The 17,760-nt window shown below is 42.6% G+C and overlaps 1 protein-coding gene across 6 annotated transcripts in view; it reads right to left on the bottom strand.

The window, feature by feature from the left end:
• DOCK3 (dedicator of cytokinesis 3) overlaps positions 1-17,760 on the bottom strand; it is a 562,865-nt gene that overhangs the window by 61,829 nt on the left and 483,276 nt on the right. For 5 of the 6 annotated variants that reach the window (XM_032320930.1, XM_032320975.1, XM_032320941.1 and 2 more), the window contains exons 23-27: positions 16,200-16,370; positions 12,885-13,077; positions 9,882-10,009; positions 7,342-7,488; positions 5,281-5,379 (exon numbers count right to left, since the gene is read on the bottom strand). In XM_032320930.1, coding sequence (XP_032176821.1) covers positions 5,281-5,379; positions 7,342-7,488; positions 9,882-10,009; positions 12,885-13,077; positions 16,200-16,370 — 738 coding nt within the window. The remainder of the gene's footprint in view (positions 1-5,280; positions 5,380-7,341; positions 7,489-9,881; positions 10,010-12,884; positions 13,078-16,199; positions 16,371-17,760) is intronic. The other variant, XM_032320951.1, reaches the window with a different exon arrangement.

Raw genomic sequence — 17,760 nt, 5'->3', positions numbered from 1 at the left:
TTCAAATACAAAAGTTTTTAATTTTGATGAAGTCTAACATCTATTTTTTCTTCTGTTGCTTGTGCTTTGGTGTCACAACTAAGAAATCACTGCTAAATCAAGGGACATAAAGATATACTCCTGTTTATATCCAAGAGGTTTATAGTTTAGCTCTTACATTTAGGTCTACAATTTTTTTCACTTGGGTTTTTTTATATGGTATGAGGTAGAGGTTAGATATCAAGTTGTCCAGAACCATTTGCTGGAAAGACTTCTTTACTCTCTGTATTGTCTTGACAATGTTATTGAAATTCAGTTGACTGTAAATAGAAAGGTTTATTTCTAGACTCCAAATCCAATTCCATTGGTCTTTATATCTATCTTTACACAAATAACCCATTCTGATTACTGTTATTTTGTTGTAAGTTTTGAAACTGGTGAGTATGAATCCTCCAATTTTCCTTTATTTTCCAAGATTGTTTGGCTATTCTGAGTCATTTTCTTTCCCTTGTGAATTATTGATCAGATTGTCAATATCTGCAAAAAGGCAGCTGAAATTTTGAGAGGTCTTGTATCAAACCTGTAGATCACTTTGTGAAGTACTATCCTCTTAATAATATAAGTGTTCCAATCTATGAACATGGGGTGTCTTTCCACTTATTTTGGTCTGCTTTAATGTCTTCTCCTAATTCTTTTATGTGTTTTTATACTATTATAAATGGAAACATTCTCTTCTTTTTTAAAGATTTTATTTATTTATTTGACAGACAGAGATCTACCAGTAGCCAGAGAGGCAGGCAGAGAGAGAGAGGAGGAAGCAGGCTCCCCGCTGAGCAGAGAGCCCGATGCGGGGCTCAATCCCAGGACACCGGGATCATGACCTGAGCCGAAGGCAGAGGCTTTAACCCACTGAGCCACCCAGGTGCCCTGGAAACATTCTCTTAATTTCATTTTTGAATTGTTCATTGCTAAGACATAGAATTGATTTTTGTGTATTAGTTATGTATCCTGCAACTTTGCTGAACTTATTTATTACTTCTGATAGTGTTTTTATGGATGTCTTGGGATTTTCTGGATACAAAATCATGCCATCTGAGGATTGAGAGAGTTTTACTTCTTTTCCAAACTTGTGCCCAATTGCTCCAGCTAGATCCTCCAATATAATGAATATAAGTGGTAAGAGCAGATGCCTTTCTCTTGTTTCTGACTTAAAGAGGAAAACATTCAGTCTTTTGTTACTAAGTATGATGTTAGTTGTGGGTTTTTCATATTTTGCCCTTTATCAAGTCTGAAGAAATTTCTTTCTATTTCTAGTCTGTTGAATGATTTTATCATGAAAGTTTGGTGGATTCTGTTTTAGTCCTTTATTCTATTTAATGGTGTATTATGTTGATTACCATATGTTAAGGGAACCTTGCATTTCTGGGATCAATCCCATGAGATCATGGTATATACTTCTTTTAGTATGTTCCTGGATTCAGTTTGCTAGTATGCTGTTAAAGACTTCTACACTTTTATTTATAAGGGATGTTGGTCTATGGTTGGCTTTTCTTGTGATGTCTGCCTTTGGTTTTCATGTCAGGGTAATACTGACCTCAAAAAATTAGTTGAGATGTATTCCTGGCTCTTCCATTTTTTATGAGTTTGTGAAGGATTGGTATTAATTCTTCTTTAAAAATTTGGGGTGCCTGGGTGGCTCAGTGGGTTAAGCCTCTGCCTTTGGCTCGGGTTGTGATCTCAGGGTCCTGGGACTGAGCCCTACATCAGGCTCTCTGCTCAATAGGGAGCCTGCTTCCCCCCGCCCCCCCCCCCCCGCCTCTGCCTGCCTCTCTGCCTACTTGTGATCTCTCTCTATCAAATAGATAAATAAAATCTTAAAAATAAATAAATAAAACAAAATAAGGATGGTCTGTATCATGTGTGCAGATCTTTCAGTAACATTTAAAAAAAATTGGTGCAATGCACCAATTAAGCCATCTGGTCTTCAGCTTTTCCTTGTGGGAAGTTATAAATTATTAACTTGATCTTGTTATTTTGTGATATCCTTTAAGATGGATATAATCAGAGACACTGAATTGTACATTTTAAAAGTGTAAATTTTATGGTATGCAAATTACATCTCAATAATGTTGCCATAAAAAAAAGAAAAAATGTGACGAACTCTATATTTGGTGTGGTGGACTGCATATGTTCCCTCAGGTCTGTTTCAGCTCAAATCCTCTAAAATGACAGTCAAGAAATACATATGCCCACAGAGACAAAGGAAACAGGAAATAAGAACACAGTGATCAGAAGAGGTGAATATATTTTGAAAGCTTTTGTGGTAACTGACTTAATATACTTGAAAAAGATGACAGCCAAGAGCCTTTGGAAGGAACAGCAACAGTAAGCAAGAATCTCAGAAACTATAGGCATCACCAGGTACTTCTGTAAAACTGGGATATGAAGGCTAAAAACAGGAAGATTGACTTACAGACTCCCTAAGATCTCTTCTGCCATCTCATGTCCCTAGGTGACCAGGCTTACGCCATCCTGTCAGAAGACTGAGGACTGCTCTCTCAAGCAGTTATTCGCTGAGGATCTGTTTTCAAGAGTCCATAGTCTCTCATGGTTCAACAGCTAAGGGCTGAGATGCCAAAATGAAAACAGGCATTGAGAGAAATTTCACCTGCTGAACTGGGAGGTTCCCAGTTCCTTTTTGCTATTTGGTTCCCAAAATATTGGTGGGCTACTCCATTCCTAGGAAGGGATAAGGATTCTTGTCTCAGGAAATAGACAAATCCTAGAGAGCAGACCAGTAGATACAGGAATTAGAGGATATTCTGACCAAACAGACCCCCTTCAGTCAGCTACAGGGAAGCCTGCTAAAGACAAGCCCTCATTAGCACCAGAGCACCTTACTTTTAGACACAGACTGACATCCAAAAGTCTCTACATATAGGAGAAAAGTCTCTAACATGAAAGTTAGAGACTGAAACAAATAAAAAGAAGACAAGTTCCCAGGAAAAAAAAAAAGTGACCTGACAGTATCTGACAGATTTGACCTTGAAGAAAGCTGGAAGAAGAGGTTTATTACAGAGAGGGAGTAGGTAATCCTAGCCAGATTTGAAAACCAAAAGAAAACAAAAAACAAGTGATTAACAAAAGAGGCAAATAATTCCAGGAACAAACAAAAACTTTTATAAGAAAGGAAGTGTAACAGCATAGCAGTTGGCTCACCATAGTACTTACTTAGCAGTAATAAAGAAGAGTACATTACTGATTTAAACAAAAATGTACGTCTAAGTCAAGCAGAGAGAGTCAGTTATCATATGATTTCACTTATTCACAGCATAACAAATAGCATGGAGGACATGGGGAGTTAGAGAGGAGAAGGGAGTTGGGGGAAATTGCAAGGGGAGGTGAACCATGAGAGACTATGGACTCTGAAAAACAATCTGAGAGGTCTGAAGGGGCGGGGGGTGGGAGGTCGGGGTACCAGGTGGTGGGTATTAGGGCACGGATTGCATGGAGCACTGGGTGTGGTGCAAAAATAATGAATACTGTTATGCTGAAAATAAATAAAAAATAAATTTTAAAAAATAAAAAAAAAGTATGTGAACTATATTGGAAGAATGAGAGGAAAGGTGTGTGTATGTGAGAGGAGAGTCACCACGGGAAGAAGAAAATAGATAATAACTACCAGTTAAAATTTAAAATGGCAATAGAAGCTTAAAGAACAGCAGAAGAGTTCAAAGTGACTGCTTTTGGGGAACAGAAACCAGACATGGGTCAGGTTGAACCAGGGAACCACCATTTTACATTATAAGCTTTGTAATGTGCTTTGGTTCTTAAGATTATGTATATATATACATGGTATATTAACTACACTGAAATTAAAAATTTAAAAGCCCTTAAAGTTCTGGGTATAGTGCTTGCACATAGCAGGCTTTCAATAAGTGAATAAAAATTTAAAATTAGAAAATGTGTACATATTGCTGTTATAAAAATAAAATTTTAATTAAAAAGTAAGAGAATGATGTCAGCCTGGGCTTCTGACTACGAACCAGTTAGTAGGACACACAAAGGATGAAAATTATCTAGAACAGCCAACCCTCGATTTTCAGGCTCTACACCCCAGCTCAAGTACTGCTTTGGTCTCTGGCTAACTTTTGGTTCCCTTCAAGGGCTATCAATCTACCCCCTCGTGCCCCCAAGAAGATAGGCTGACCTTACTGCAACGAGTTAATGACAACAATCTGCAGAGACCCATGCCTGTGGAAAGGCAGGCAAGATCAGATACTAGAAAGTGACACCTAGGGGAACCTGGGTGGCTCAGTTGGTTAAGCAACTGCCTTTGGCTCAGGTCATGATCCTGGAGTCTCAGGATTGAGTCCCACATTGGGCTCCCTGCTCCGTGGGGAGTCTGCTTCTCCTGCTGACCTCTCTCTGTTCTCATGCTCTCTCTATTTCTCTGTCTCTCAAATAAATAAATAAAATCTTAAAAAAAGAGAAAGTGACACCTAATACAAACTGATACAATACGATTAATAAAGGTCATTACAAATAAAAAACAGCATTACCAGGAAATGCAAATGACTTGGTTCTGAATGGAGGCAGAGCATGCAACTAAAATTTGCAATAGTTTGTTTATCCAGGGATGAACTGAGTAGCACATTCTAAGGCAAAGACACATGCCCCAGCAGTTCATCAGCAGCTAATACCACATGGAGCTTGGGAATGCTCTTCTGTCATGTGGCTCATGGGCCCATTTCTCTGCATTATCTGCCCCAGGGGGTCTGGATCCAGAATCTGGTAGCCAATGGGCAGTGCTCACTTCTGCTTTCTATAGGTCACATGCAGAAAATACACTTTAAGGAAGAAAAGTCATCACCATAATTATAATTATAGTTATTAAACAGTGAAGTCTTATTTGCAGTTATTAAACAGAAGTCTGATTGCAGTCTGATTTGCAAAATATAAGGTGGTCATTGAGTTCATCAGAAAGGGAAGAGTTCTTTTTTGTGGACAATTACTATGGCCTAGAGCAGCCTCCCATAGAGGCACATGGTCATAGGGTTGCTATCAGTCAGAGAAAACCTGCCAGTGTTACTGGGGTCTGTCTGTATAAGAACACTGCTGGCTTTCAGCTTCTGGGAGCCATACTCTCATAGCTGTAAAGTGGAGCTGGTGAACCCTTCACCCTAGGCAGAACTGGTCACTTGCACTCAGCCCCTGGTGGGGAAAAGGCCCTGGGCTGTCGCAGCTGCATGCTTCTTGTCCTGGGTGAAAAGTCAGTTTTGAGGTAGGTTTGTTGCCCACCTTGAGTTCATCTTTGCTCTGGAAGTTGTCCAGGAGGTGCTGGTAGTGGGTGTCACACATCTGGCGGAGCAGCGAGAGAAGGCAGGACACGTACTCACCCTAGGGACCAACCAAAAAACAAAACAAAACAAAACAAAACAAACCACAAAACACTCAGCATAGCTAATCACATGGGCTTTGGTTTCCCCAATCCACAGAGGGCAAGGAGAGAAGGAAGGGTCTGAGATGGCCCCAATGATCATGAAAGGGAAGATGAGAACTCTGGCCCTGAGAATGAGTTTTCTTTTCTGCTGAGGGAGGCCGGAAGGGCTTGGGAGTTTTAATGAGACCTTAGCAGCATGGGGTTAATGGAAAACCTTAACCTGTAACAAAGAAGTACTGCAAAGTAAGACAGATAGTCTAGTTTTTTTTCCTAGGAAATTTCTGGCTACACAGTCCTTTGTCACTATAAGTTACCAGGCCACGATACTGAAGTCTAAAGGGGTTCCTCAGAACAGGGTTCTTGGCATTTTCTGGGCAGAATTGGGGCTCTTCCATTGTGCTGGGTTGGAGCAGCTCTTCTGTGAGGATTTCTTGGGCCCTCCCAGAGCTTACATGTGGTTACTGGACAGGAGGATGGAGACTGGTCAACGTAATTTTCTGGAAAGCAAAGAAGTCAAAACTAATCTTTATGAGAAGGTAAGTTATGGGCTTTAAGATACATAAAAATTTAAGGATTAAAAAATGAGTCATTAAAATTTCTTCAAATTCCAGCTGTGGTAACATGGAAGAAAATCTTGTTTTAAGGACTTCAAAAGACTTTTTACCATCTTATGGCAAGTTTTGGCATGGAGCAGCCGGCCAAATGATTTTAAACTCATGGAAATCTGACAATAGTTTTTTTGTCTCTCAGAGCATTTCTAGACACATAAAATCATTATGCACATGTATGCAGAACATATACATGTATATGACCTCAGTTTTATGCAGAAAATGGGCACAATAAGCCATAATATATATATATCTGTTATGAGGATTGAAGGAATGAATCTACATGAGGCTTTTCAGTGGAAAAGTCCAGCTCATAAAGATGTGCTCGGTAAATTATGCAGTTATTACCTTCTTCATTACATCTGTGTGATTTAGCATCGCTAAGTGAGTATTAGTAAAGTGCACAGAGCAGGGTTAGGCGCATGGCAAGCACTGTGTGGTTGTTGGAGAGAGGGTCAGGTTACCAGGACCTAGGAGGGTATGCATGTCTTCACCTGCAGCGAGAGTGCCCTCAGTAGGCACCCCCAAGGGAACAAACATTCCTTCTAAGCCCAGTGCCTCAGAACACATGCCTGTTCTCTGCTCTCCCTGCTCCCCCTAGCTTGATGGAGCTTGGCTTGCTCCCACATAGGATTTACTTCAAAGAAGTCACTGCAGCCTCCCATCTGCCAACTGGAAGATTCCATGCAATCTGCTTATTGAGTTCTAGCATCCGGGTTAGCAAGTCCACTCCGGGGAGAGGAGTGGCGGCTGTCTCTCTGCCCCTCCTGAGAGGCTTCCCCGGGCTGTTTCTCTTCTAATTGTCCAGTAATGCCAGTGCAAGTCTACCTCACCACAGTTTTCCTGATGCTAGACATTTGGAGATAAACACTGTGGACAAAAACACCTAATCTGTAGACCCCATCAAATTATAAGAAAATTATTCTGTTGGGCAGCACATCATTTAGGAGAGCCTGCTCCTTGAAGGAAAAGTCCATTTTTTCACCTTCAATCTCTTACTATGTCTCTGCTTCATTCTACATAATGGAAAATGAATTGGCATAAAGGCAGTGGCCAACAGAGACAGTGTGCAGGAAAAGAGGAGACAAAGCATTCCCTGCAGCTGCCCTAGGGTAGACTTCAGGGACTAGGAACCTAGAGCTTTCTGAGTGGCCATGAGAAGCAGGTGGGAGAGGGGAAGGGAGCAGCATGCCGACAACCATGCAGGAAGGCTGGTGGAGATGAGCGTGGTGAGATGAGGAGGTGGGGGTTGGTGTGGAGGAGCCCCAGGTTAGACAACAAAGCAAGAAAACCTGAATGTTAGTTACTAACAGTGATCTCGGCTGTGCACTGCGGGCACCGCTGCCCTCTTACCGCCTCCTGAGCATGCGATTTGCTCATGATGGTGAGCAGAGTCTGCAAGAGCACATCCAAGAGGCTCTCCACCATCATTTCTACCTCCTCCATGACATCTGCCTCCTAGATCGAGCAGCAAGAGAGCACACCGTTAGCACCAGGCCAGGCTGTCACGCCCCTGGCAGCACTTACTAAGCCAGTGGCGTCAGGAGTGGTCTTCTCACTGGCTTCTTAACACTGAGCTCCGGTCTCACTGGCATGCAGTGTCAGGGAACCTGAGACAAGGGCTCTGAGGGGAGGGGGGTACAGACCTGCCTCTGTTGTCCTGGTATGTGGTGGCTGGGGCCTTCGCCTAACCCAGCACCACCTAACACCCATGGTTCTAACCTCAGGTAGATTCAATACAATGTACAGGGCAGAAGCGAGGGTCCTGAGTTACATGTTTTCTTTGGTTTCCCTAGAAAAGTCAGGAGAAAGCACAATGCTGCTGACGAACACTCTGAGAAAATGGGAAAGTATTCACGCCACAGGGTGTGGTGGTAGCATGTTTACTATCGCTGAGGCACAATGGCTAATGCTCAAACCAGTATCTCAGTCTTTAAGAGGATGGTTCTCTCCTCAGGGCTTTCTCCTTAGGTGAGGTCAAGCTTTGCTGGCCCAGCTGTTGCTCAGCATGGCTGCGTCTCACTTTCAGCTCCTCAAGCATTCTTGCCCATGGTCCCTGGTCCACCTGCAGGACTCTGGTCTCAAATGTCTATCTGGGGTAGCCTCACAAAAACAACAGGGTCTACCTCCTCACTCAGCTCTGTTTTCAGCCACCACACTGTGAATCTAGGAAGTCTGTGCTATCCTTTTACAGACCTCTCACCCTGAATCTCAAATCTTGTAGCCTGATTTATCTCACAGAGAGTCTCATTACCCCTTCTCTAGCCTCTTTATATTATTATTGGTATAAATGTCCATCTGTCCATCCATCCACCAATTCGTTACTCATTAAGCCTTTGCCATGTGCCAGTCGCTGTTTGTGAACCTGAGTATACAGAGGTGAACAAGAAAGATAGTATCTCTACTCTACTCTCATGGAGCTTAAGTTCCACCCCCAACCCATACATTCAAGGTCAACATACTGCGCCCCATTCCACATGAAAAATCTGAGCAGCTCCTGGGGCCAAAGTCCTCCTTTTCATCTGCTGAAGTGATTGTAACACTCTTACCTAGGATGTCTCTCTGACTAGTTGTAAGCAACTAATTGCACCCAACTCTCTAGCTCCACAAAAACAACCAGACCTTCAGGTTTTTAATCTGTTTCCATTCTTCTCCTTCCCTTCATTTTCCTCTTTAATTTCTCTCCTTCCTTTAGCAATAAGCCTCCCACCTCAAGTCTGACCTTGGGTTCCTAATAGACCTTATGTGTCTAGTGTTGCCTCTCTGAGGCCTGGTGGGAAGAGAGCTGCCAAGACTTGCCTGGAGCCAAGAGAAAACAACAGGGTCACTACAACCACCACAAGCACTCTGCCAACTGAGGCCCTTGTTGCCAGATGGTACTTTAAGTCTGGACACCAGAGCACCCTATTGGGTCCCTACATCCTGCTCAAACCAACCATATTTTTTTTTTCCAGGACCTCTCCTGCTCTACATAGATAGCCTAACCTCATACATACTTATCACCTGGCTACTGGCCTTCATTTTAAATGTGGCTGAAATTTTATTCTCCAGAAATTTGATCTCAATTTAATAAGATATTATAATAAAAAACTCATTCTTGATCTCTTTCTTTACACTTTCCTATAGTTTATATATTTTCCCTAATATGCATTTCTTCTATTATATAAAATAAATATCATTAAAATAAATTCCTACCCTTATCCATGCCAGTTACGTGTCTTTCCTTCCTCCCCACTCCCTGCCCCCCACCGCCAACAGATCCCTTTTTAAAAGAAAAAGTAAAGAGGAAAGAAAGTAGGCAAAAGCATTACTAGTTGAAACCTCATCTTTAAAGTATGATTCTCCCATCCCATGAGGCTCAGAGCTCTTGTGGGCAACAATTATCTCTCGTACATCCTGACCTCATCTGGCATGGTATAGGAATGCCATATGGGTGGAATCAAGCTGCCAGGGAGCTGACAGAAAAGTCTGAATGAGCAAGCTGCCTCGCAGCCTGGGCCTGCCTCCCTGTGCTCGTGCCTGAGTATCCTCAGAACACTCCCAAGAACACAGGATTAATACCTTTTGATAGAAATAGAACATGGCACCGGATTGGGCTTTCTGGTGTTAGAGATAAGTACAATTCTAGATGGATTTATGGGAGCACAACTTTTTAAAATAGCAAAACTGTGTTATGTGGAGAAGCCTGCTGGGCATACACAGGCCTCCATTCACTTGGGCACCTTCCTGTCACTGATGAAAGCTTCTGTGACTGAGAAATGTACAAAGTGATCTTTGTTGGCCTGCCTCTGGCTAAAGCAATACAAGAAGGGCAGAGCTGAGGCGGGTTGAAGCGGGCGTGGGGCCACTACCAGAGAGCTGGTCTTGACGATGGAGAAGATGCTGCCAAGAATCCCTGAGCAGATGAGCAGCTCTTTCTGCTGCCTCAGGTGGAGGTGAATATGATGGAGAACCACAGGAAGCAGGATGCGGCGGGACTCTGAGGGAGAAAACACAAAGGTGAAGAAGCCCTTCAGAGGAGTACGAGCTACTCCGGAAGCCAGTGGCACTGTGGGACTTCCCTGGTCTCAAAGCAAGAGGGGCTGAACCCGGTGCCAAACCTGGTGCCTAGCTGGAGGTCATTTCCTTCCCTTATGGGGGAAGGCCGAAAAGCCCACTTCCTAGACATTATAAGACTTCCCACAGCATTATCCTTCCATCTCTCTTTCCTTCTTTCTTATTTTAAGCCTAGTATCTATGGCATTTTGTGCAGGATGAACTTTAGGGCATTAATTCCAAATGAAATGTCTTTAATGACTAGATTCCAAATTAAAAGCATAGCTTCCAGTGAAAATCCCATTTAAATGACACACCTAGTTCTATGAACTACTCTGACTGAACCTGTAGACTTGATGTGGATTATAACTGGCCACTCTTTATGATGCTCTGGCCAGGGACCTGGCACGAGCGTTTACTTGGTGGCAGCCATCAGGCCTACCTCCTTTTCCCCTCAGGCTTAGGGGACAGGCTTGGCCTGTCCGCAGCAGTGAAGGCAACACAGCAGGACTTTGTCTTGTCACAAACCTTTGATAAGTAGCTAATCCTTCTTGCCAGTCCTAACTTTTCTCCTCAATGTTACCTGAACAACATTTTGTTGTTCAAAGTCATCAGGAGATGACTGATGTCTTTGTTTAGAACTCAGTCAGAAAGGCTGAATCCAGGTTCAAATTCCTTAATTAACTCACCCGAAGGGCCCATAGGTAAGTTGATTCCTCCTATGGGCTTGCTTTTCCCCATCTGTACCATGAGATGCTAATGGTCTTTCTGCATTTCCTTCACAGGTGTGATGAGAAGACAAAGTGAACTACAGGTGTGAACACGTTTTTGGTGCTCTGTGCTCCTATGTGGTCAGTGACTGTGTGACTCTGCAGGTACCCTCCTACCTGGCCAGCATGATGTAGTCAGATTACCAGTAGCACAAACAAGCCAGGGCACTTTGGATTTATTTGACCATAGTCAAGTGTTCCAGATGAAATTCAGAAGGGAAATAATTATTTTTTCAGCCAAAGACAAATTACATGACTTATAAGAGATTTGGGGGCTGTCTTGTCAAATATCTAGAATGTATTTAAAGAAAATGGAATGACAGCTGTTCTATGCTTGGACAAAAGAGAAGTTCATAATACAATCGGCAGACCAAAATACCAACAGAGCAGTATTTATAATGTAAATATATAAAATAACTACTGCAGAGAAAATAGTAGTTTGTTACTGGAACCTGATAAAGAAAAGACAAGACTGATGTGCTCTGAGAATGTAAGTGTTGCTTAAAAGACACCGTTGGTAAAAAATTTCACTTCAAGGGAGCTGCTACAACTCAAGCATTCAATGAAGCAGAGATACAAATGAAAATCGGGTGGAGGCTTGTCTTCTCAAAACCCAGCTACATAGCTCCACTGCCACATAAAGTTTAAGAACAGTTTTTCTGGGGCGCCTGGGTGGCTCAGTGGGTTAAGCCTTTGCCTTCAGCTCAGGTCATGATCTCAGGGTCCTGGGATCAAGTTCCCCATTGGGCTCTCTGCTTGGCGGGGATTCTGCTTCCCCCTCTCTCTCTGCTTGCCTCTCCCTACTTGTGATCTCTCTCTCTGTCAAATAAATAAATAAAATCTTTTAAAAAAAGATAAAAAAAACCCCCCAGTTTTTCTTAAGTGATTATGGGAAGCAGCAGGTACATACAAAAACATCGGAAATAAAGGGTGTCAGTGAGGGAAGTCTGCTGTCCCCCTCCCCATATATTTGAAAGCATCTTCTTTAAGCAGTGCACAAAGCCTGCACATACGCAGTAGCCTCAGTGCCAATGCATCCAAACCTGGGATAAAATTCTCCAGCCCAGGAACTGGTGAAGAGAGAAGTGTTTACTATAAAGACTTACTGGTAGAGAAAAGCTGACTTTCTTGGTGGTGGCTTTGCCATGAATCATAACCTACACTGGTAGAGTTAAGTTAAAGGGGACATTTATTCAGCATTGCAATTGTGTGTAGTACTTGGTTGAGAGATCATTCTTATACTTTAAATGTCGAACAAAAAATTTTACTACCCAAAATTCTAATTATAAAAATTCTAATAATTGTTTTGTTAGCATTTCAGATTTATTTCTGTGACCTAGAAATTTATTCTATGATTATGACATTCCATTTAAAGGATACGGCTCATACTGATCTTAACATTTGGCCATTGAGTATCTGGCACCCCTGCCAGGCTGATCATGCTGAATATGGTTTCAGGTATGAATACAGAGTTCTTCCAAAAAGGTAGTTTGGGCTGCTCATTATTTGCTAGGCTGTCCTGACCTCTTGGGGAGTAGGGGGCTCATGGTCCATCTCTTAACTGATGCTTAGAGGCTCTTTCAGAGATAGGCAAGGAGTCTATCTGACTGGTGTGACAAGGAACAAAGTAAACACAGTGGGTCTTCGGGACCCCCTTTCAGGGTCTCTCTTATTTCCTTGACTTATACTTATCATCTTGGGCTACACCCTTCTCTTGTGTTCCCTCTCCTTTCCCTCTGCTTTCCCATCCTGCTGGGGGTGTGGCAGGCCCTGCTCTTGGCCGCTGGTTAGACTTGTGGGCCTGCAAGTTGCTCTGCAGGCCACCGCACGGGCATGGCCCAGGCTGTGGGTTCCTAGGGAGGAATCATGAGTGAGGCAGTAGGCCTCCATCTTGGCTGCATTATCTAACATAGTTTCCCAAACCCTCTGCATTTTTAGGGCTACAGGCTTCTTGCCTGAGCACTGTTAAATGGATCCTTTGATTACCACTTGATAATTATCCCGGAAAAGAAGAAAGGTGAGTTTGACTCTCATCCCAATTTGATTTACCTGAGAAAGAAAACAGGCGGCTATCCACAGTCCTGGCGATCGACTGGAGCTTCACCACATCCATTGACTGCCCAATGTGCACTGTACTGGGCATGCTCCCCAGAGTCCCTCTTACAAACTCTGCCACCTCCTGCACGGTGAACATTTGCAGCAGCTCGTCAAAGATAGTTGGGAAGGAATTAAGGAGTGCAGCCTGCAGAAGCAAGTGAGCCCGTGGTTAGGGTGCAGTTAGGTGTCTATCTCACATGCTCAGACAATCATGTGGAGTCAAGACGCTGAATAGTCACTGCAGCACCCCAGCCTCATAGGGGTTCCTCCTGGGCCTTTGACTCCACTCATCATTGTTGCACTCCTGGGGCATGGAACAGAGTAGCAAAAAGGAAACTAAAACAAGAATATTTGCTGGGGCCCAGGCCACTTGAAGCTTTCATAACTTGCCAATATATTTGCTGGCAAGAGAAGGGAATAAAAAAAAAAAAAGAAATCAGCTCAATATGGCTTAATAGCCGTAGCTGTTTTGCTCATAAAATGGATTTAGATTTTTTGTCTGTCTCTATGATCAAACTCTCAACATTCTAATTTTGGTCTCAAATTCAAGCCAGGGACTGCTCGAATCAAATATAGCGGAGAGAACTAAGCACCACCAAGCAGCATGAGCTGAGCTCCGCTCATAGCTCTGTAGCCAGCAATCAAGCTCTGAGAACGGGACCATTTTCCCAAGATAGAGACATTTATTTGAAACCATGAAATCTGAAGACTTTGTAAATCGTGTCCTTCTGTGATGCTTGGCAGTGTCAAGTGTAAATCCACAAGGATGGAGAAGGTGTGGGTTTAGTCAGCTAGGGGCTCTCGAGAACCGGTGGTTACATTGGCAGAGAATTCAGCAACTGGTGGAAGTGTGTGTTTGGAGACTTCTCTTCATGGATCTCAGCTCTGGTAGACCCATGAAGTGGTTTCTTCAGGACAATCTTATAACAGTTCCAGAGCCTTTCAGAGATGGGGTAGTATAGGAGAAAGAGAATGGGCTGTGGAATTAGACAAACATGAGTACACCTCTCAGCTTTACTAATTGTCTGTCATATAACCTTCAGCGAGTTACTGCCAAATACTCTGTTTTCTCATCTATAAAATGAGGATGATGTTATCACTTGTCTCCTGGTATTGGTATGAAAAAAATTAGATGCATGAAGTTTATTTCCAGCAGAGTGGCCAGCACATCATTGGTCTTCGAGAAATACTGGTCCTCCTTTTCTTGGGTCTACCTGGTAGCAACATGAAGGCGGCTTTCCTCCCTCTCAGTCCTCTTACACAATTAACCCAGAATTCACACAGGGAAATGGAGTGTCACTGTGAGACAAGAAGGTGAGAGTGCATTCCTCCCATGTGGCATGTAGTGAAAAGGGGGTGGGGGAAGTGTGGACTATTTTCCTCGACTGCTTCATTAGGCAGTAGACACTGGCCTAGAGCGAGTAAAAATTTATGCCACGGGAAACAGATCTGTTATCATACTGCAGTCTGTGTTCAGGGCCGGGCAGTCATACTGCAGTCTGCCAGGCCCAAGGACAGAACTTGGATGAATTCTGTCTACAGATTTATAACTCCCTGGAATATCAAGGAGATTTTTTTGGTGCAGAAATTAGAACAGCAAAAGAACATATAATCATAAGCAGTTAGATATAAAAGACAAAGGGGGTGGGTGCCTGGGTGGCTCAGTGGGTTAAGCCGCTGCCTTCGGCTCAGGTCATGATCTCAGGGTCCTGGGATCGAGTCCCGCATCGGGCTCTCTGCTCAGCAGGGAGCCTGCTTCCCTTCCTCTCTCTCTGCCTGCCTCTCTACCTACTTGTGATCTCTCTCTGTCAAATAAATAAATAAAATCTTTAAAAAAAAAAAAAAAATAAAAGACAAAGGGGAAAAAGCAGGTCTTTCATAATACACATCAAAGAGTAAATATTCTCGTAAATGTTGAGATTTCCTACACTTATGCACCAGGACAGAAGGACAACTGCACCTGAACATCTCCTAGTGGTCAGAAGCAAAGACATAAAATCTGACTGAACCATGGACTTGCTGAGAGATCTGAAAATCGTAAAACATGAGCCTGACGCCAAAGAAGCAGGTCTGCTCCTGACTAGATCTGAGCTCTCCTGATGTGACAGGAACATGCCACTGAGTACAAGGCATTGCCAAGTTCTCAGAAAGCATATCTGCCTTGTTCTGCTAGCTATCTCTGAGCCCCTTCATCTCTGTATACTGAGGGGAAGAGTAGGTGTCCTGGGCCTTTGTTGGCAGGAACAGATGGGCAGGAGGAGAGATGGGAGGAGGAAGATGAGCTGTGTGGGGGTACTTCAGAATGGAGACCATGGAATGACCCTTTTTAAAAATAGAGACACTTGGAAACCTTGAGGAATTCCCTCTTTTACAAAGTCTAGCTCACAGTTGTTCACCTGTTCTCTGGACCAAGGGGCTTAAAGCCAGTTGGCATCAAGGGCATCATAGGGTCATGTGGAAAAGAAAAAAATGGAATATCCTAATTTTAAAGGAGATATTTAAACACACATTTGTACTCATGACAGTTCTGGCAGCAACTGAATGAATGGATGGGAGAGTGATCTTTTGAGTAATAACTGGCTTCAAAAAAAATCAAAGAAATACATCTATTAGAGAAAATTCTGACATTTATATGTAAGAGAGAATAACCCCCTTGTGACTGTGGTAATAAACAATATCCTTGATCCTTTCTAGGGTAAGGCTATCTGGAAAAGGTAACAGATTAACTGACTGGACATTTTTAATATAAAGAAACAAATTTCCTTCCCACATTGATATTTCTAATAGAATCTGATCTTAATTATTAACCAAAGATTTCTAGTTGTTTCTGCCCATTTTATTCTTAACTTCTGGAATGGATAAGTATTCATCTAAGGCTTATTTTTTAAGGTTTTTTAAAAATTAACACAGTAACTGGGAAACAAAATTCTCTATACATTCTGAATATCCCCTTTAAATAAGATGCTCATAAATGACAAATAATATGGTTTAGCTAAATAAATTTGGCCTAAAGAGGGCTTCTGAGAATAAAGTTGTGCTTCTTCACCATAAAGCCACTGGGCTGTTTTATATTTGGCAGTTGGGGCAGAGCTGGCTTTGAAGTAAGAGTAGCATTGTGTTCCATTAGTTATTTCCTTGCAAATCACCCCTCCCCCAGCACACAGGAGTTTGGCAGGGCTTCTTCAACTCCAGAAGCCAGAGGACAAAGAAACCACCTGCTAAGGCAGACAAGAATCCAGCAGCAAAACTTCCCTGCGGCTCACAGACCTGAGTGAAAAGGAGTGTTTCTGAGTTTCTGCTGTCCAGACTGAGCACAAACCGGATGGACTGGAAAAGTTCTTGGATGCTGGACCGGAACTGTTCCTCTTCCATCCCGCAGGTGGCTCGGGAATACAGGATCCTGGATTGCACAATAAACTTGAAAAGGTACTCCAAGGCCTGGAGGTGTGGGAGCAAAAGGGATAGAGAGGTGTTGAAGATGGTCAACAACTCACACAGCAGGGAATAAAGGGCTATGTAACCGTAAATTCTACCAAAATCAGGTGATGGGCAAATTTCAACCGTGGAGACAAGCACTTTTTTTTTTTTTTTTTAAGTTTTTCTCAAAGTCCAAATGGTCACTGAGCAGCAGCTGTCTTCTTACTGAGACAATCACCTAATTAATTCACCACTGTTTTTGTGATTCTGGAAATGAGGAACCATAGACTGTTATGGGAGTAGCTGAATTCAAGCATATACAGGATCAAAAGAAAATTTAATATCTTTGCATTTGTTTTTTCAAGTCTGGAAATAAGAGGTTTCAAAAGCAATGATGTAGCTTCTTTTACATTTGTTCCATGAAGGGAAAGTCCTTAAGGAATCTTCTGCACCTTTGAGATACAGCTAGGCCCTGACATGGTGCCAGCCTTCTTGCTGGGGTCAAGTCTGGAGAAAACTTGCCCCAAGTAGCACAGCCTGAGGGGACCTGACACATTCACTCTTCATCTTCTTCAATACATGGCACCTTCCATACATAATTTTTGATGAATGTAGGAGATCAAGCTCCCATAACATGTTTTAGGAGCAGAATCTAATTCTGAGGAGTTCCTGCTGCTTGGCCCATGCTTATGAGCACAGTAATTATCTTTTAAAAGAACAGACTGAAAATCCAAGCCTATGCTTTCCAATCAAAGAAATGCCACAGATTTCCCAGACACTGGAAAGGCAGAGACACTGGGAAGAAACTTATCCAAGGATAAAACAAATGGAGTTCAGCTACTTGAAATTTATAATAGGAAATAATTCTCAAGCTACCTTTCATGACATATGCATGTATCAGAAGATTTGTTTTGTGGCCCATATAGAATTCAGTTGGCATTGTAGAATGGCTAGGTCGGAAAAATGCATCTTTCAAGGTTTGCACCAGTAGAAAAAAATCACAGTGTGTGCCTTCATCAGCATAAATGTTACAGCCTCTGTTCTAATAGCCTTTTAATGCCTGGTCTGAAATCTGCATTACGTACTCTAATTTTAAAAAGGAAAATGTTTTCCTCATGACCAGTTTTTTTTTCAGTTTGATACAGCTAACAGGAGAGATGTACTGAATGGCTTGAAACATCTACTACTTTCACAGTGAAAGGCAGAAGCAGATAGCAAAATTGCTTGCACTTCCTGGTCATGAGTGGTGGAGCCTATGAAATTTGTTCAAAATTCAAGGGTCCTCCCAACACTGTGCAGAGACAATGGAAAACATAACTGTGGGTGAAGCATCTGCTCTGTCCAGTTCTACTTAAGTTCATAAACTTGAAAGGCAGAGATCCTACAAGTTATTACAACCTTTCTATCACTA

This window comes from Mustela erminea, chromosome 1 (assembly GCF_009829155.1).
Source record: "Mustela erminea isolate mMusErm1 chromosome 1, mMusErm1.Pri, whole genome shotgun sequence".
NCBI classification, from domain to species: domain Eukaryota; kingdom Metazoa; phylum Chordata; class Mammalia; order Carnivora; family Mustelidae; genus Mustela; species Mustela erminea.
This window is presented reverse-complemented; position numbering and strand designations above follow the sequence as displayed.